General features: G+C 42.9%; 1 protein-coding gene across 1 annotated transcript; it reads right to left on the bottom strand.

Annotated features, from left to right (window-relative positions):
• Positions 1–4,684: 4,684 nt before the first annotated feature.
• Mmp12 (matrix metallopeptidase 12) lies at positions 4,685–15,583 on the bottom strand. The gene is made up of 10 exons (XM_006983764.4): positions 15,448–15,583; positions 14,066–14,313; positions 12,978–13,126; positions 12,696–12,821; positions 9,919–10,080; positions 9,399–9,522; positions 8,127–8,260; positions 7,506–7,665; positions 5,634–5,737; positions 4,685–5,134 (listed from the first exon to the last, which is right to left on the bottom strand). The coding sequence occupies exons 1-10, from the start codon at positions 15,526–15,528 to the stop codon at positions 5,034–5,036; spliced, it is 1,389 nt and encodes a 462-aa protein (XP_006983826.1). The 5' UTR covers positions 15,529–15,583; the 3' UTR covers positions 4,685–5,033.
• Between the last annotated feature and the right edge of the window lie 1,808 nt (positions 15,584–17,391).

Here is a 17,391-nt window from a genome sequence, read left to right as displayed (position 1 = left end):
TAAATCATGCCCTATTTGTATGGAATTTTTACCTGTTCCTCATTTGGGAGTTAATCCTCGAGGACTTTTACCTAATCATGTGTGGCAGATGGACATCACGCACGTGCCTTCCTTTGGAAAATTACAATATGTCCATGTGTCTATTGATACATATTCTTCTCTAATTTTTGCTTCTGTCCATTCAGGGGAAAAGTTAAGGATGTAAAGAATCATTGTCTTCATGCTTTTGCTTACATGGGAGTGCCAAAATGCATAAAGACTGATAATGGTCCCGCCTACAGTAGTATGGGATTTTCAAAATTCTGCCAAGATTTTTCTATTGTTAATAAGATTGGTATTCCTTATAATCCTCAAGGGCAGGCTATAGTAGAACGCTGCCATCGTACCTTAAAAACTTATATTGCTAAAGTAAAAAGGGGGGAGTTAGGGGCTCATCTCTCCTCCACATTCTATTCTTTCCCTTGTTTTGTATATTTTAAATTTTTTATCGGTGGATTCTGCTGGAGTATCTGCTGCAGATAAGCACTGGAGGGCTCCTGTTGCAAATCATCCTCTGGTGCGATGGAAAGATCTTTCTTCTGGCACTTGGAGGGGACCCGATCCGGTGTTGGTGTGGGCCCGGGGATCTGTTTGTGTCTTTCCAGAGGACAATGAAGTTCCTCTTTGGGTTCCTGAACGCTGTGTGCGCCCTGTGGCTGCTGCTGAATCCCAACATGACAGAGACCTATTGGGCCTTCGTAAAAAACTCTCCCCTTCTGATGCCAATGGGGATTGAGAGCCCAATACGGCCAGCCTTGGCAAACATTATTCTAAGCCTAGGAACTGCAGCCATGTGGTTGGATTCCTCAGAAGGTAATGTATGGTAACTTTTTTCAAAAAACATTGAGAATGTACCACACCTTAGAGATTAAGGATAACTCTGAAGGTCAATGAACTTCAGTCGTAAACAGTAGCATGCCAGCTAAGCCTTTTTCGCATTTTGCAACCCCCCTCAAGCTGGTGTAGTACCTACTTTTCAGGAATGGCTCTGTGCAACATTTATTTGCCTCCTGAAATTCATCTAGCCTTTCTAAAGATACCTCAAAATTTGTGAGCCTGAATGTAGCCATTACTGAGGTCATTAGTTCTGCTCCTTGTTTGCTGTTTTTGTTTTCTGTTTTCTTTATGTTTCTCAGTTGTTCTCTTGCAGACCTGCCAGCCTAAGTAGTGCTGGGATCAAGAAAAATGGGCCTTGGTGGTTCGTGTTCCTGGAGCCGTGTCCATGCCAGTGGACCGTGGCAGCTAGACACAGATGATGCTCACACGCTCCAGAAGAGACTCTGACATCGCTGTTGCCATTGCTGCTGTTATAGCAGTGGTGGCCACTACTGCTATTGTTTCTGGGATTGCTATTTCATAATTGGTTACTACAGCTAGCACAATGGAGACCCTGGCAGCAAAAGTAGCTACCACAGTTAGTTAATCTTTCTTCTTATTGGGCATGATAAATTTAATTCCACTTTTATACATTATAATTGGCTTTGTAAGTTGTAAATTTTAAAACTCAAGTTCCATTTGCTTGGGATACCACCTTACAGGACTCCTATTTGCGGTAAGGCTTGTTTAAATAGGGAATGGTTCAATTGCCTGTAGCCTTCTGGCTATGGATGGGTTAGGACTTCTGTTGGTCTTTTCTGTGTCGCACAGATTGCAAGCCCAGTGCCACTTTGAGATCTTTGGCAGCAGTCACTCTACAGCTCACGTGGTTGAGTCTGTATGATAATGAGTATTCAGAGACGGGTAATGCTTGGGGGGCTGCCATCAACCTAAGACAGAGCACTTGTGTGGCCTAGGCAGGTGTCTCTATGACGGGTAAGGTGGTCTGCTGGTCCCACGCAACCTAAGTCAGAAGCTCATTTATTAAAAAGGGGGGACCTGTGGGTGCCATGGGCCCTGGCCCCCGACTGGGAGTGGCTGCGGCCTTGCTTGCTTGACCTTGATCAGATGTCCTCCCTATTCAGATTCCCTGCCGGTATCCACCCTTCTGAATGCTTAAGGGAAGTTCCTTGTGTCCTCCCTATTCAGATTCCCTGCCGGTATCCACCCTTCTGAATGCTTAAGGGAAGTTCCTTGTTGTGTATCCTGCATTTTGGGCGTTAACTACTTAGATGCAAGAATATAGAACATTGGGTCTGGAATGTAGACCATTGACAGTGAACTTCTGCCCTCCAGGGGTTCCTCCATTTGTGCTGTAAGCCTGTATGTATTTAAGGTTTCTTCCCTCTTTCAATAAACGGCATTCGACATCCAATCGTACGAATGACCCGCTGTCTCTTGTCTCTATTTTTTAATCCGCAGCCCTTCGCTCGGACATGGTGAACGGTTATCGGTAATGCGGGCGTTACCGCTACATATAAATACTATGTTTTTTGAAATAACTATTTTTGACAAAGTTACTGTAAGAATAGTAGCACCAATTAGGGTCTTAAATATCTTTTTGCTGTTGACACTAACATTAATAATTTAAGAGCCCTGTCACCTAGCATGATAGAATAAGGACAATCAAATATCCCCTTTCATAAAAGCAACACCTAGCAACACTAGTTGTTAGTGTTTAAAAAAAACAAACAAACAAAAACACTAGCACCAAGCTACCAAAATCAACTTTTTCAGAATCTTTTTTTTTTGTTGTTTTTTTTCGAGACAGGGTTTCTTTGTGTAGCTTTGCGCCTTTCCTGGAACTCACTTGGTAGCCCAGGCTGGCCTCGAACTCACAAAGATCTGCCTGGCTCTGCCTCCCGAGTGCTGGGATTAAAGGCGTGCGCCACCACCGCCCGGCTCTTTTTCAGAATCTTTTTTTTTTTCTTTTTTTTCTTTTTTTTTTTGGTTTTTCGAGACAGGGTTTCTCTGTGTAGCTTTGCGCCTTTCCTGGAGCTCACTTGGTAGCCCAGGCTGGCCTCGAACTCACAGAGATCCGCCTGGCTCTGCCTCCCAAGTGCTGGGATTAAAGGCGTGCGCCACCAACGCCCGGCATAAAATGTTGGCTATTCTTTTTTTTTTTTTTTTTGTTTTTTCGAGACAGGGTTTCTCTGCGTAGCTTTGCGCCTTTCCTGGAGCTCACTTGGTAGCCCAGGCTGGCCTGGAACTCACAAAGATCCGCCTGCCTCTGCCTCCCGAGTGCTGGGATTAAAGGCGTGCGCCACCACGCCCGGCCGTCTTTTTCAGAATCTTAATAACAGTGAGGATGTAGCTTGAAGATAGAGTGCCTTTTTAGCATACACAAGGCCCTAGGTTCATCACTAACACTGAAAAGAAAAAAAAAATCTAGAAATTAACCACAGGCTTACAGCAGCCTAGGGAGCAAGTGTTTTATCATGTCAACTGTGTCAGGACTGTATGGAGCATTATCAGATCAGTGAACTGCATGAGCACAAACATGACCTACTGCTGCCATCCTGCTTTGGCCGTGAAATGAGTTCCCTGGTCAGAAGCAATGCTGTGCAGAACACCATGATGATGAATAAGGTGTTCTGTAAGTCCCTGGGCGATAGTTTGGGCAGAAGCATTATGTACATGAAATGCAAACCTGTAACCAGAATTTAAGTCTCTGTCCTCGTAAGGACGAAGTGCTGCTCTTTCCACGATGGGTGTGATTTAATGTAGTCAGCCTGCCATCCATTCCAAAAGCGGGAATTCCTCCCACAGTCTGTCTTCTTTGGATGATCCTCATGGCTCTGTTATATGATCCCAGATCCCATCAAGCTGATGATGATGATCAACACTCATCTGAGATGTGAAGGCTAAGGAGCCCCTTCCCCTCATCCCTATTACTTCAGCTCAGCTCACTCTTCATCTGCTATGGAGGGCTTTTTGTATCTGGGGCCATATATCAGTCAGTTTTAAGACTGGACATATTTCACAAACTTGTAAGCTTTAAAGGCGAGCACTACAGCATGCACAGTGGAGAGGACAGGGAGCCTAGGTGTCAGGGCAATACAGGACACAGGCACGAGGGGCCACCAGGTTGTATTTCTCCTCACAACAAACTTAGAGGTGTGTGCTACCCACACTTCCTCCTATATTTAAGGAGGCCAGTGTCCTGTAAGGTCACACAGCGATGGCGCAGCCGCTCTGGTGTGCAGTGAGCCACACAACACATCTAACAAGAACGGACATCCCATCCCATCCCCCCCTCCTCTCAGTTATTCTTGGGGTCATGTGCAGGCTAGAGAATGCTTCCTTGTCTTAGGATTAAACGCTGTCCTTACACAATTGATCAGAAGGACTTTAAGTTCCAACTCTTTGTTGCTGTCACATCGCGATTGACTCCTTGGTATAGGAGTCACAGAAAGACTTTTTATTTGGGAGCCAGAGTTATTTTCAAAATTCATTCTGTTTTTCAAGAAAAATATTAAAAACCCCAAGACCAGAGCAGCGACACAGAGACTAAGAGTACAGCTGCTTTTCCCAAGGATCCAGGTTCAAGCCCCGGCACTCACAAGGCTGCACATAAGCACCTGTGACCCCGGTGTCTAGGGATCGGATGCCCTCTTCCGACCTCTCCAGCACTGCACACACGTGGTGCGCATACACACATGCAGTCAACACACACACACACACACACACACGCACATATGCACACGCACACGCACACACATATGCACACGCACACGCACATTTTCTAAAGAAAAAATCAAAAGCCAACTACTTTCTTTAAATTTATTTGACAAAATAATACATATTAAATTTCAGTAAAGACAAGGAAGTAATTCTAATTTCCCACTTGTGGTTGTTAGAAAACACCTACAGACAAACCTGGCTGCCTTTGGAGATAGCTAATTTCAAAATTAAGAATTGAATCAAGTGAAAAATGTACCAAAAGAGGTTAAACTTTGTAGAAAGCATTTTTCTGTGTAAATATTTAGCTGTGGCCTGTACACCTCACCTTATTTCATGTTACATCCGCCATGCAGTTACACCTTGAGCACACGGTGAACATGTGCTAAGTACTTATTAAACTGAAGAACTGGCCAACACTCTTAACTGCATCATTCCTAACAATCAAACCAGCTTGTACTTTCCAGCTTTTTGGTGACCCGACGCAGTAGGGGGTTGTATTCCAGTTGATTGGCTCCTTGGAAGATGTAATAGCGTCCTAAAATGGAAACAAACCCAATCCTTTAATCCTTCCTTGTGTTTCTTTAAAACTTAGAGCTGATTTTAAAGGTTATCTGGACTACCGAAGGTGTGATTGAGATGTCAATGTTGGGGCCCTTGTCAGTGCACCCTGTTCTCACTCCCAGCTAGTCACTCTCTGGGTGGAGGTCTCAAGAGAGGACACAGGGTCCAGGTCAAGCACACAGGGATCCTGAAGGAGGAAAAGGCTAGGGAGAACTCAGATCTGTTTTCAAATGTTGGTCCACTCAGGAGAGAAGGAACAAATGCCGATCTCCGTTCCTGTCAAATGTGTTGTGCAGCACATCTCACACAACGTGGGCTGTGTCTTAGCTCTGTGACACCAACAGACACGTTTGCTCAGGCTGAAGTTGAACATATTCACACCACGAACTGGAGCACCTTACACCCACTCTGGACCCCAGTCTGCATCATCGTACTTGAAAATGTGGTTTCTAATCTTTTCCCCAGCTACTTACTTGTGAAATAGAACACCGCATCAATTTTAGGCCCAATTCCTGGGAAGTGTGCAGAAATAGGTTTGGGGTAAGTAGGGTCCATGGACTGTCGCCTCACATCATACCTGTGGGAGGAAATAGCCAGCAGGAGCACAATGAGAATATGGACTTCATCAACACGAAGCAGATATTCATCTTTCCTGAAAGTGTTGTAAATGTACTCATGAAAAATTCAAAGACCGAAACAGTTGGCTGATTCTCCCTAAGTTACCACAGGAGTCAAAACTTGGACGGTGACTCCAGTCAAACTCTTCCACCCTCCCAGAGTCCCCTGCAGCTCGGCATTGAAGAGGGCGTGGTACTTGTGTGACAGCACTCACTGGCCCAATGACTTAGCTGCCTGTCACCATTTTTGAAAATCCTTTCTAGCAAGACACATAATTATTGATTTTCTCCCATGGTGAAAAGAAGCAGGGCTAAAGAGTCACAGAACCAACAGGTTTTGAACATCCATGTTAAAGAAAAACTAAAAGTGAAACACATCATGTCCACACTGGAGAGTGAGGTCCTAGTATGTCCATAAAGTCTCTCTTTCAATTAATATGCACTCTAGTGCATTACTTTATTTTTTTAATTAAAAGATTTTTCTATTCATTTTACATACCAACTACAGATACCCCTCTCCTCCCTCCTCCTGCCCCCCCGCAGCTTTCCTCCCACTAACCCAACCCCCATTCCCACCTCCTCCAAGTCAAGGCCTCCTATGGGGAGTCAGCAGAGCCTGGTAGATTCAGTTGAGGCAGGTCCAAGCCCCTCCCCCTTCACCAAGGCTGTGCAAAGTGTCTCACCATAGACACTAGGCTCCAAAAAGCCAGCTCATGCACTAGGGACAGGTCCCTGATCCCACTGCCTGGGCCCCCAATACAGTTCAAGCTAAAGAACTTTCTTGCTTATCCAGGGGGCCTAGTCCAGTACCACGGGGGCTCCTCAGCTTGTGGTCCACAGTTCATGTGTTTCCACTAGTTTGGCTAGTTGTCTCTGTACTTTTCCCCTATAAAGTCTCTTTTACCACTGTGTGAAAAGAGTCGGTTTTCTCTAGACTTCCACATGGCAACTGAATATGCTTGTTATCTTATTTCCCACTCGATTTAGTTCTCCAGCTGTTGCTTGCTCGACACTGGTCCTCTGGCATTTAGGAAAAGGAAATTCTTTGGTCGGTTGGAAGTGTAAAGGGGAGCCTGTCATCAGATGAATTTTTAGGAATGTTGGATTGCAATACATTATACCTGTTTGTCACCTCTCCAGAAAGTCTTATTTGGTGAAATCACAAGTCCTCTTTCTCAAGGAAGGCTAAAGTTGGCAGACCAATTTATGTGGCAAATATGTGACGTTCAGTAGAAATGAGATTTTGAATTTTAAAGATTCAAGAAAACACAGAGGTTTTACCATCTTAGTACTCTCTGCCATGTCTTATGTCAACATGCAAGCAATGCAGCTCCTGACTGTTTTCCTCAGAAGGGGACAGGGACGATGATTCCTCTCCTTCGATATTAGGTAAGACAACCAGGCTACCACTGGAATGAGCTCCTCGTCTCCCCCTGCCTCTCTGTCACTCAAAGGGCAGGCTCCTTATTTTGTGTTCTGGGGTCACCAGTTACCGGAAGGAGTCTTGGAGTCCAGACACTCTCCAGAATGAAAATATTTCAGAAACCAAAGGCTCGGAGAAAAGAACCAGGCAGACAGTGACTGTTTTAGACCCATTCCCTCTTGCTGCCCCCCCCCCAAGAAAGACAAAGGTATTTGAAACTGTCATAGAAAAACTGCCTTCTGGAAATTCCGTCCTGTGCCTGCTCACAAACCTTAGTGGGCAGGGTACCAGCCATGGGGCCTCACCTCCAGCATTGTTTATCCACAAAGAAGTAGACCTTTCGGAGAAACGGATCAAAGACAGCTGCATCGACCTTCTTCACAGACTTGGGGAAGCCCAGAGAGTATATGCTCCTGGGGTAGTGTGGCTCTGGTACTAAGTTGTTTATTAACCAGTACTTGTCATCTGTGAGGACAAAGACAGAGGGAACAACAGAGTCGCACCAAAATAATAATAATAATAAAAATACTGACTTACTATAAAACATTTCTCTTGTGCAGAGTTCTCAAATTAATTTTATTTGTGCTGGAGTGGGAAGGGGGTAACCCTGAGATTCCATCCATGGTAAGCAGGTTCTCTGTGACTGAGAAATGTTTCTGTTTTTGTTCTCAGTCATTGGTTTACCTATTGTGGCTCTATAGCTTGGATGCTTTTAAGTTCCATCATCTCATATTTCATAACCTATCCCAAAGGTTGGGCGTATTTCTTGTATAGTTGAGCTTGTACGTCAACTTACCATTCAGAGCCATGATTACAGAAATTTAGAGTGCTGTCTTTAGTCTCTATCTACAAAAAGTGGTACCCTTTCCTTCACTGATTCTTTTCCTTAAAGTGTTCTCAGTGGCAGAACCAAGCATTAGAGTTACCTTTAAAAAGAAAGAGTTGATTTCTGCCTTCAGTCTCACAAGCAGCTTGAATACCAGATGGGATGGTTGGCCACATGGAAGAGATTGTAGTGACGTTGGTGGCTTGACTCCAAGGAAGTTTCCACCAGAGGAACCTGGCAGGAAATGCATTCAATACATACGAAAAATTGCTGTAGACTCACATTCTTCAAAACACAAATGGGAACTTGTGAAATGATTCAGTGTTTATTTTCATACTCTATTCCTTGGATTTCTGCATAACAGCACCATGAAAGAGAACTTTAATCAGTTCAGATAATGACAATGACTTAAACAGGAAACACAAAAAAAGAAATACCCAGAACCTGGACTCCAGGGATCTAAGATTCTAGTGAGGTCTCACAACCTGTTAGTTGGTTTTATAAATGGAAGAAGTTACTGTTTTATAATCTCAAAAGAAGAAGCATCTATCCTGACTGCCACACATTAGCTTTTCTCACTGCCTTCCCCACAACCCAGCATCTGTCTCCATTTCTGCTCCAAAACAGAGACTGGGAGTCATTCTGGAATTCTCCAAGTATGCAAGGAAGCCAACACAGGAGCTTTTTCAAAGCCTTAATTCCAGACTTTATCTGTGTGTGCATGCGTGTGTGTGTGTGTGTGTGTGTGTGTGTGTGTGTGTGTGTGTGTGTGTGTAGGTGTTCATGTATATGTATGTATGTTTGTACACAGGTTTCTTCCTCAACCACTGTCCCATGCTTATCTTTTGAGATGTGTTCTCATTGAGCCTGGAACTTTTGGGTTCAATGAGACTGGTTTAGACGCCACAAGCTCCGGCGACCCTGCTGTCCTTCCCCTGCACTGGGATTCACAGTCTGCAGCTGCCCCAGACATTCCTATGTGGGTGCTGGGGATTCATCTCAGGTCCTCTTCTTTGAACACCAAGTAAGTACCTTGCCAACAGAACCATCTCCCCAACCACTGAGACCTCACCATTTTTACCTGGGCTTCTCCACTTCCTGTCTTTTAATTTCCAGCCAGATTCCTACTACAAATTTAATTTTTTTCACACACTAGCTTCCTAGTTAACACAAACAACATCATGCCAGTTCTTCAAAAATCTAAGATGTCTCCAAAACTTGGGAATCAAGTCCATGTTCCTGCCTTACAAATTTGATCTACATCCTTTCAAAAATCTGACAAAAAAAAAAAAACCATAACAAACAAATTTAAAAAACTAACAAATTTAACCATACAGCCCATAACATTGATTAGATATGAAAATAATCATACCGATCTTTAAAGAAAAGGATTTTATCTCCCATTGTTGTGACAGCATCAAACCTCAAGCTTTGCTGACAGACAGTTGATGGTGGACTGCTAGGATTTGCCAAGGATGGTTTTTTCACTGGGGGTCCTGAAAATACATTTTGATGTTCATTTGGGGGAATTTTGTAAAAGGAAAAGCTAGCCTTTTTAAATATTCTTTTTCTTGAAGGAAAATAAAAAACAGTTGTGTTTCTTATGAAATTCATGAGAAGCATGCCCAGAAGATTTTGTCCCGGTGAGCTGCATCATCACGGACAAGAATAATTGAATTTCCTTTCTCTGGAAGCCCAATCAACAGAGCCGTGGTACCACTGTTAGGAAACATTCCAAACGTGAGACAAAATGAAGACAGTGTCTCTGAAGCCTGTCTCACAGGGTACACACAGGCTTCAAAATGAGATAATCAAATTTTCCAAATATAGATATCAGAGATTATTCATAAACATGCATGGCCTTGTACAGCAAATTATGAGGTTTGACTTACCATAGAGGGACTGAATGCTACGTATGTCATCAGCAGAGAGGCGGAATGTGTTGGGGTCAAGGAAACCATAGCTGGGGTACATTATTGCTTCTGGATTGTTGGAATGCTGCAGCCCCAAGGAATGGCCAAGCTCATGAACAGCGACAAGGAACAGGTTTGTGTCTAAGAGGCAAGAAGGTAAAAAAATAAAGTTGTAAAATAGACTATCACTTTTTATTTAATTCATACATGAAATTGTACATGTTTGTGGGGTACTGTGTGATGTTTTGATGCCTACACTTACTGCATAATGTTTAAGACAGAATAAATGTATCTATCTCTTCAAATATGTACCATTTATTTGTGGCAAAAACACTCAAAATACTTTCTTCCAGTCTTTTGAAATAAATAGTACCCTATTATTGTCTATAGTTGTATTGCTGCGCCACAGAGCCAAGAGCAGGGCTCCATGCTCCTAACTGTGACTTAGTACTAATGGATCAACCATTACCCACCTGCCTCCCCTTTCTCCTCGGCTACTGGTAACCGCCATTCTGCTCTCAGCTTTGTGAGATTAACTTTTCTCATGTCTCAATATGAATGAGACAGTGTGGTTGTCATCTTCCTATGCCTGATCTTTTTACTCATAACCCAGTTCCATCCATGTGATAGGAGTCCATCCTTTAGTGGCTGAATGTCATCCCACTGTGAATGTGCTGTGCTGTGCCACTTGAGTGCAGGTGCCTGCAGAGGCCAGAGTTGTTGGATCTGCCTGGGGCTAGTGTTACAGGCAGTTGTGAGCTGCATGACCCGGGTGTTGGGAATAGAACTCAGGTCCTCTATACGCTCAGTGTGGTCTCTTAACCTCTGAGCCATCTCGCCAGCCCATTGTCTTGTCATTTTGAAGGAAATAATACAACATCTAACACAGCAGAGGGAACATTTGAGAAGCCTTTACTTACTTCCCCACTCTTTCCAATAGCTTTTCTCAGTCTCAATATTGTCATTATAGGCTGCAGAAGTATTGTCAGAGCAACCCTCTGTCACAGACATTCAGACATCGCTAGTTGCACCACTCCGTGGAGGTAATGAGTGCCCACTTCTGTTTTCAACTGAAAATGTCTGAAACTGTCTCTTTGGAGCCAAAATTGTCTACAGTTGTGGACCATTTCATTGCCAGACAAATGGAATATGTTCTGGCATGAATCTTCCAAAACAAAAGCCACAGATATGTTTGGTACCTCACATTTCTTAAAGCTGGGGACAATGTTATGTGTCTGTTGTTCTAACCATTCAGGAGGCTGAGACAGGGGGACTGGCTAAGCCTAGGAATTCAAGGTCATAATGTTTTGTAAAGTTAACTCTCATCAGTCCGGATCTTCAAACAGGGACTTTCTGCTTGTCTGCTGTTTCTGTTAGGTCATATGCTCCTGGGTAGGATTTGCCCTTTTTGTCTCAGAATAAAAAATATCACTCAACACCATAACAGAAACTCAACAAGCATTGATCAGGCTCTTCATTACTGGTTCAAAACAATACATCAATACTGGGCATGGTACTGCATGCCTGTATCCCAACTCAGGAAGGTGATGTAGAAGAACCATGAATGAGTTCAAGGCCAGCCTGGGCCACATAGAATTTTCAGAATCACCTTTTTTAAAATATAGAGTCAAGTTAATTTTAAAAATAAGGCCAGGAGCCAATAGTACATGTTCTAGTCCCTGATTTTCCACAGACTTGCCACTGACTTTTATTTCGTCTCTTCAGGTGAGAGCAGCTGCATTGATTTATGTTTCTAGGGTCCATTAGAACTCCAAAGCATTCTTACTTGAAGAGCTTACAAGCAGCCCCCAAATATCCCTGGAAAAAAACTCAGACACATGGAGCATGTCTGGTTGAGGATTTGTAGTTCAGCAAGTACTGGATCATATATGACATTCTCCTGCAGCCTTCAAAATGTCCTTATCCAAAAAGTGATAAGCTCTTGGCTGTGTGTCCAAGCTTTAGATGTGTGTCTACCTTCCTGGGGCAGACATGGTATATGTAAAAATATAGCTATACCTCATATGAAAAAAAAATCAGCCAGAGAAGGGGCGTCCAGGGTGGAGAGACCACACTTGAATTTCTCCCTATGTTTTCAACATAAATGAATTGTATAATTGAGAATTTCCAAGAAATATTAGAAAAGCTGTTGAGATGATGGCTTAATTTTCTTAGACTAGGGATTACCTCTAATAATAAATAATATATAATAAATAATAGGTTAACCTCAGTCCCCATTATCTGAGTGGGATGGTGAGTTATAGTCCCAATTGATTGATTGGACATTCTGGAAATGGTATCCCAAGATCATGCAAGGCTCCAAGACTACATATGAGCTTGTACTTCTCCACAGGGATCAGTAAATATTCTATAAATATCTTTGCAGGTCATCATGAATCTAAGAAATTGTTAACATATAATCAATCACAGAATTAGTGTTTGTTTTTAAGTTTATAGATTTTACTGGTCGAAACTCAAACAGCAGCTTTCACCTTTCCAAGAGTTTACAGTACAGAACTTGTTCATATAATCTTGATGATTCTTACAGACGATCTCTAACACAATCATACCCAATACCCCTGATTTGCAATGAGGACAAATTGGACTAAATACATAAAATATTAAATTTGATTTAGAGGTGAACAATCAGAATTTGTTATTTAAGACTATAATATTTTGTCAGAATCTATTCTTTCAAGATCAGAACCTATCTTAAATTTAGTTATAGTTAGTTTTCATTTTTTCTTCTCTCCTACCTTGAGAACTTTTACTCCAGATTTCTGCCTCATCAAAATGTGCATCTCCTTGGATACCAGGTCCAGGGTAAAAAGCATGGGCTATTGTACCACCTCTGCCATCAAAAGGATTGGGGTCTCCATGAGCTTTTTAAAACAAAAGAACGTCATTAGTCAGCTACATCTGTCCCACGGCATGACAAAGGACAGCACCACAGAGCACAGCACTTGGTGCATCACATGGTGTCGTAAATGATTGTCACACAGCCTGACAAATGGCACCGGGAAGCTCAGGTCCTGTACCTCCGAATGCAAAGCGTATCATGATGTCAGCCTCGCCTGAATAAATCTTCCTGAATCTCAGAGGGGTCACATCACTCCAGACTTGAAAAGCTTTCTGAAATATGTTGTCCACATCCTCACGCTTCATGTCAGGTGTGTAATTATAGATCCTATGTTAAAAAACGAGGAGAACAACCAGGACACCAAGGGTTAATCTTGTCTCTTCTAGCCTCTCAGTTCTGCACACACGCTTGCAGGAAGAACTTCCTCACATACTCACAGTCCACGTGAAAACAAGTTTGTTGAAGTTCAAACCACTTTTTCTTTGGAAACCTTTTTCTAATCAATCAAAATGTAATTTAATTTCCTCTTATTTATAATTTACTAGTAATTATTGTGAAAGATTCACTTTCATAAACACAAATAGCCATTGTGCCCCAATTCCACATTTATCTATCTTTAATATTCTGCAGACTTCTCCTGTCTTATCTCTATTCTGAATTGGATCATTTCATTCTGTTTGTTTGCAGCTTTTCTGCTCTGACTGACTGACAGGCAAATAGTGCCAGTCTTCTTTCAGTGAGCAACTTTCCTCTTAGAGATAAGGAGTTCCTATGTGTGTAGGTGTGTGTGTAGTGCATATGTGTGTGTGTAGTGCGTACGTGTGTGTGTGTGTGTGTGTGTGTGTGTGTGTGTGTGTGTAGAGGCCTGCAGTTGACTCAGATGTCTTCCTCAGTCACGCTCCACTTTGCTTATTGAGGCAGGGTCTCTCAACTAAAACCAGAGAACCTGATTCTGCTAGTCTAGCTAGCCAGCTTGCCCTGGGCATCCCTTATTTCTGCCTCCCATGTGCTGGGATTACAGGCAGCCACCATGCCTACAATGGCTTTTACATGGCTTCTTGGAACCCGAACTCTGGTCCTCATGGCTGTATGACAAGCGCTTTCTCCACTGAGCCACCCTACCAGCCTGGAAACAATGAACGCTGTAGTGCTAACAACTTACAGAGGCTACTCTTAGATTTAAAACTTTCTAGTAACTAAAAGTTTTAAGCTTCTAGAAGCCACACCCTTGGGAAAGTAGAGTTCACTGGCATACACTGACATTACCTGTAGGTGAGGTGACGCTTCATCCATCGTGACCTCCCTGGCACTGCCATACGATACTGTACATCAGGCACGCCACATCGAGGTGTGTGCATTATCACCAGAGTCGGGCTGTCCAGTTGCCCAGTCGCTTCCAGCCCAAAGAACTGCTGCATTTCCTGGATTTTTTCTTCTAGAGTGTTTCCATTGGTTTTGGATTTTGTCTTCAGAATTCTGTCCTCTTGAAAGCTGTAATATCTCGTCAAGTACTCCTGGACAAAACACAAGTAATGCATATAGTTGAGGTGCACATGTGCCCACTGCCAGGTTTCCGTTGGACCTGCAAGCATAGTCAGCAGCAGGCTGGTGCTCCTGAACCAGATGTTCTCATCACAGCCTACATTATTATGATTGAGACAATCAATTACAAGGAAGAAAAAAATTTAACTTCCTATGCTATTTAAACATGTCATAAATAATTAGTCAGATTCCCAAAAGCCCAGTGGGAAAACTATTTATTATTCTGCTTCTTCAGACTTGCCTCTGGGTTTTTAGCACCATTTTGGCATCTAGTGTATAAGGGTACACTGTAAGTGGCAAAGTCTATATTGTCTATAGATTTATAGCCATTTAGGCTGGCATGAAAACTTTCCTGAGTTGGGAGAGGTAGCTCAGTGTTAGAGCATGTGCCTGGCATGCTCGAAGGTCTGGACTTGAGCCACAGCTTTGGGGAAAATCTTGACACAATGGAAGACTTGGATAAACAAAGTAAAAATAAGGTTAGAAAATAGAGCCAAGTGCTAAGGAGGCCAATACAGAAGGACCACCTGAGGCCACAAGTTCAAGGCCAGACTAGACAACACAGCAGACCCTGTCTCAAAAAGGAGTGTATGTAATTTTAGAAAATAGGGGCTCCATTTTATTTCATTATAAAAAGGTACTATTTTTTCAAATCTTGTTTCAAAATACTTAGGAATGAACATCTGAGGTAAACGAGCATAGAGGGGCATGCTGTAACTATCATGAAAATTTGAAGCATCTGCGTAGATTACGCCGTGCCCAAATCTCACATCATTAATGGACATTAAATTACTACTGCAAACAAAGGACAAAATGGGGTGGGCAATCAAAATACAGCGCTCCATCTTAAGTGTAGTCCAAGAATATTGAGCTAAAATTATTCACCTAAAGCTTTTGGAGATGGCACAATTAGTCACCAATTTAATAAGATTCTTTTAAATCATCACTTCATTTTGACATTCCTCTATAGAAAACAAAACATGCCAAAAATAAAACAGCTATTTATGCTAATTTTCAAATCAAATAGTACTTTTCAAAATAAAGCTTGCAAATTCAGTAAATATTACAGACACAGGCTCAACCAGGGCAATCCTGTCAATACTTACCTCAGCAAATTTTGTTTCATTCACGGGAATGGCCCCAGAGACAGACACCTGCAAGACCACCATCAGCACAAGGAACTTCATTGTGAGCAGGTCCTTTCGGCAGAGTCTGCTGGTCACTCTGCTCCCTTACTGCAAGTTCCCCTAAAGTCCGCTTTATATAGCCCTTTAGCCTGGATCTGTGAACGTGAAATCCTGACTGACTCACAGTTGATATCATCCCTTTCTTTACTTCAGAGTCATGTGAACTAACTGTGGGTCAAAGTGTCACCTAACTCATCCCTCACCTCAGCATCTCTAGTGTACTTCCTCAAAGTGACTGGTGAGCCTGAACTTCTACTATTAGTGCAGGTAAGACACAAGAACAACAAATCCATCCAGCACACAAAGGCAACTCCATTACCAGAGTTTGGAAAGCTTGATGTTGTCAATAGTCCTTTCTCTGATTTCTTACACCCATTATAGATGAGGTGCTTTAGAGGGAATTTTAAAAGAATGTGTGAAGAAAGTATTTTTGCTAGAATACATGAATCTTTAAATGTTGATTTAAATACAAGGGAAAGTTCATAGCATCAGCATGCTTTGATGCTTGCTCTGTGTGCAGGCTTAGGTTCTTGTATGTGCTAAGATCTTCAGACACTGGAGCTGAAACCCAAGCCCAGCTGGATGTCTGGAAAGATTCTGGAGCTGACTTCCTCATTGTCCTTACTGCCTGAAGTGGGGGGCTTTGCCTCCGCAGGCTCCCCATCTCCTTCCCTCCTGTGGGATGGTCTGTATGACAAATTGTTCTGATTGGTCAATAAATAAAACACTGATTGGCCAGTGGCTAGGCAGGAAGTATAGGCGGGACTAACAGAGAGGAGAAAAGAAAGAACAGGAAGGTGGAAGGAGACACTGCCAGCCACCGCCATGACAAAAACCATGTGAAGACGCCGGTAAGCCATAAGCCATGTGGCAAGGTATAGATTTATGGAAATGGATTAATTTAAGCTATAAGAACAGTTAGCAAGAAGCCTGCCAGGGCCATATAGTTTGTAAGCAATATAAGTCTCTGTGTTTACTTGGTCGGGTCTGAGCGGCTGTGGGACTGGCGGGTGAGAGAGATTTGTCCTGACTGTGGGCAAGGTAGGAAAACTCTAGCTACACTTCCCCTATCCCCGACTCAACCATCCCATTTGTACATTTCCACCTCTCAGTTGATGGCGTGTTTAAAGAATGGGAACATTTACAAGACAGAGAGTAAAACTCTCAAAGCAGAATTTTGGAATGCAGCTGCAGTGTGGTCAGGGCTCTGCTTGACCCCTTTAATCCCACCACCAGTGGCTTCTAGATGAAATGTATGGGGGTACATGTGAGTTGTAATTTAGACACTTGTCCCTCCAATCTCTCTAGACTTGGGACATGCTGGCTACTTCCTAATGTTAATTTTAATTAATTTTTAGGGCTTTAGAAAGCAAAGACACTTGCTCCCAAACCTGATATCTGAGTTTGATCTCCAGGAGCCCATGTGGTCGAAGGTGAGGACAGATGATTGGAAGTGTCCTCTGGCCTCCACATGCCTACTACAGCATGCATGCACACACAGGGACATACCTAATAATAAACAAACAAACAAATATTGATTTTTAGGTAATCATATAAAACAACAGATTAGTATGGCTTCTTCACACACATATGTCCTATGCATTGTTCTCCTTTCTTCCCCTTTCCTAAAGATGTTAGAGCTCTGGACTCTTCTCCTCAGATAGGAAGAGAAGGAGCACTGCCCCCATCCCCACCCCCACCACCACACCATGCCTGTATCCTTACCAAACACTGCCTCTTTCCTAGTCTGTGGCTTGACTTGGGGTGTTCCATCTGAAATGAGGACAGTACTCTTTAAGCTACAGTGAATTAGGCTCTCTAGTGATGGGACAGCCACTCACTGTTATCCGTCCCTGCCCTTTG

Source organism: Peromyscus maniculatus, chromosome 7, assembly GCF_049852395.1.
Source record: "Peromyscus maniculatus bairdii isolate BWxNUB_F1_BW_parent chromosome 7, HU_Pman_BW_mat_3.1, whole genome shotgun sequence".
Classification (NCBI taxonomy): Eukaryota; Metazoa; Chordata; class Mammalia; order Rodentia; family Cricetidae; genus Peromyscus; species Peromyscus maniculatus.
Note: the sequence above shows the minus strand (reverse complement) of the source record. Positions and strands in the feature narration are given on the sequence as shown.

Coding starts and splice junctions, on each gene's coding strand:
- Mmp12 (XM_006983764.4), bottom strand. CDS start 15,528: ATGAAGTTCCTTGTGCTGATGGTGGTCTTGCAGGTGTCTGTCTCTGGG. Junction 10,081..12,695: donor CTGGAGTAAAAGTTCTCAAG/GTAGGAGAGAAG, acceptor CTTGCCTCTTAG/ACACAAACCTGTTCCTTGTC. Junction 5,135..5,633: donor TGCGGTGTTCTATTTCACAA/GTAAGTAGCTGG, acceptor TTTCCATTTTAG/GACGCTATTACATCTTCCAA.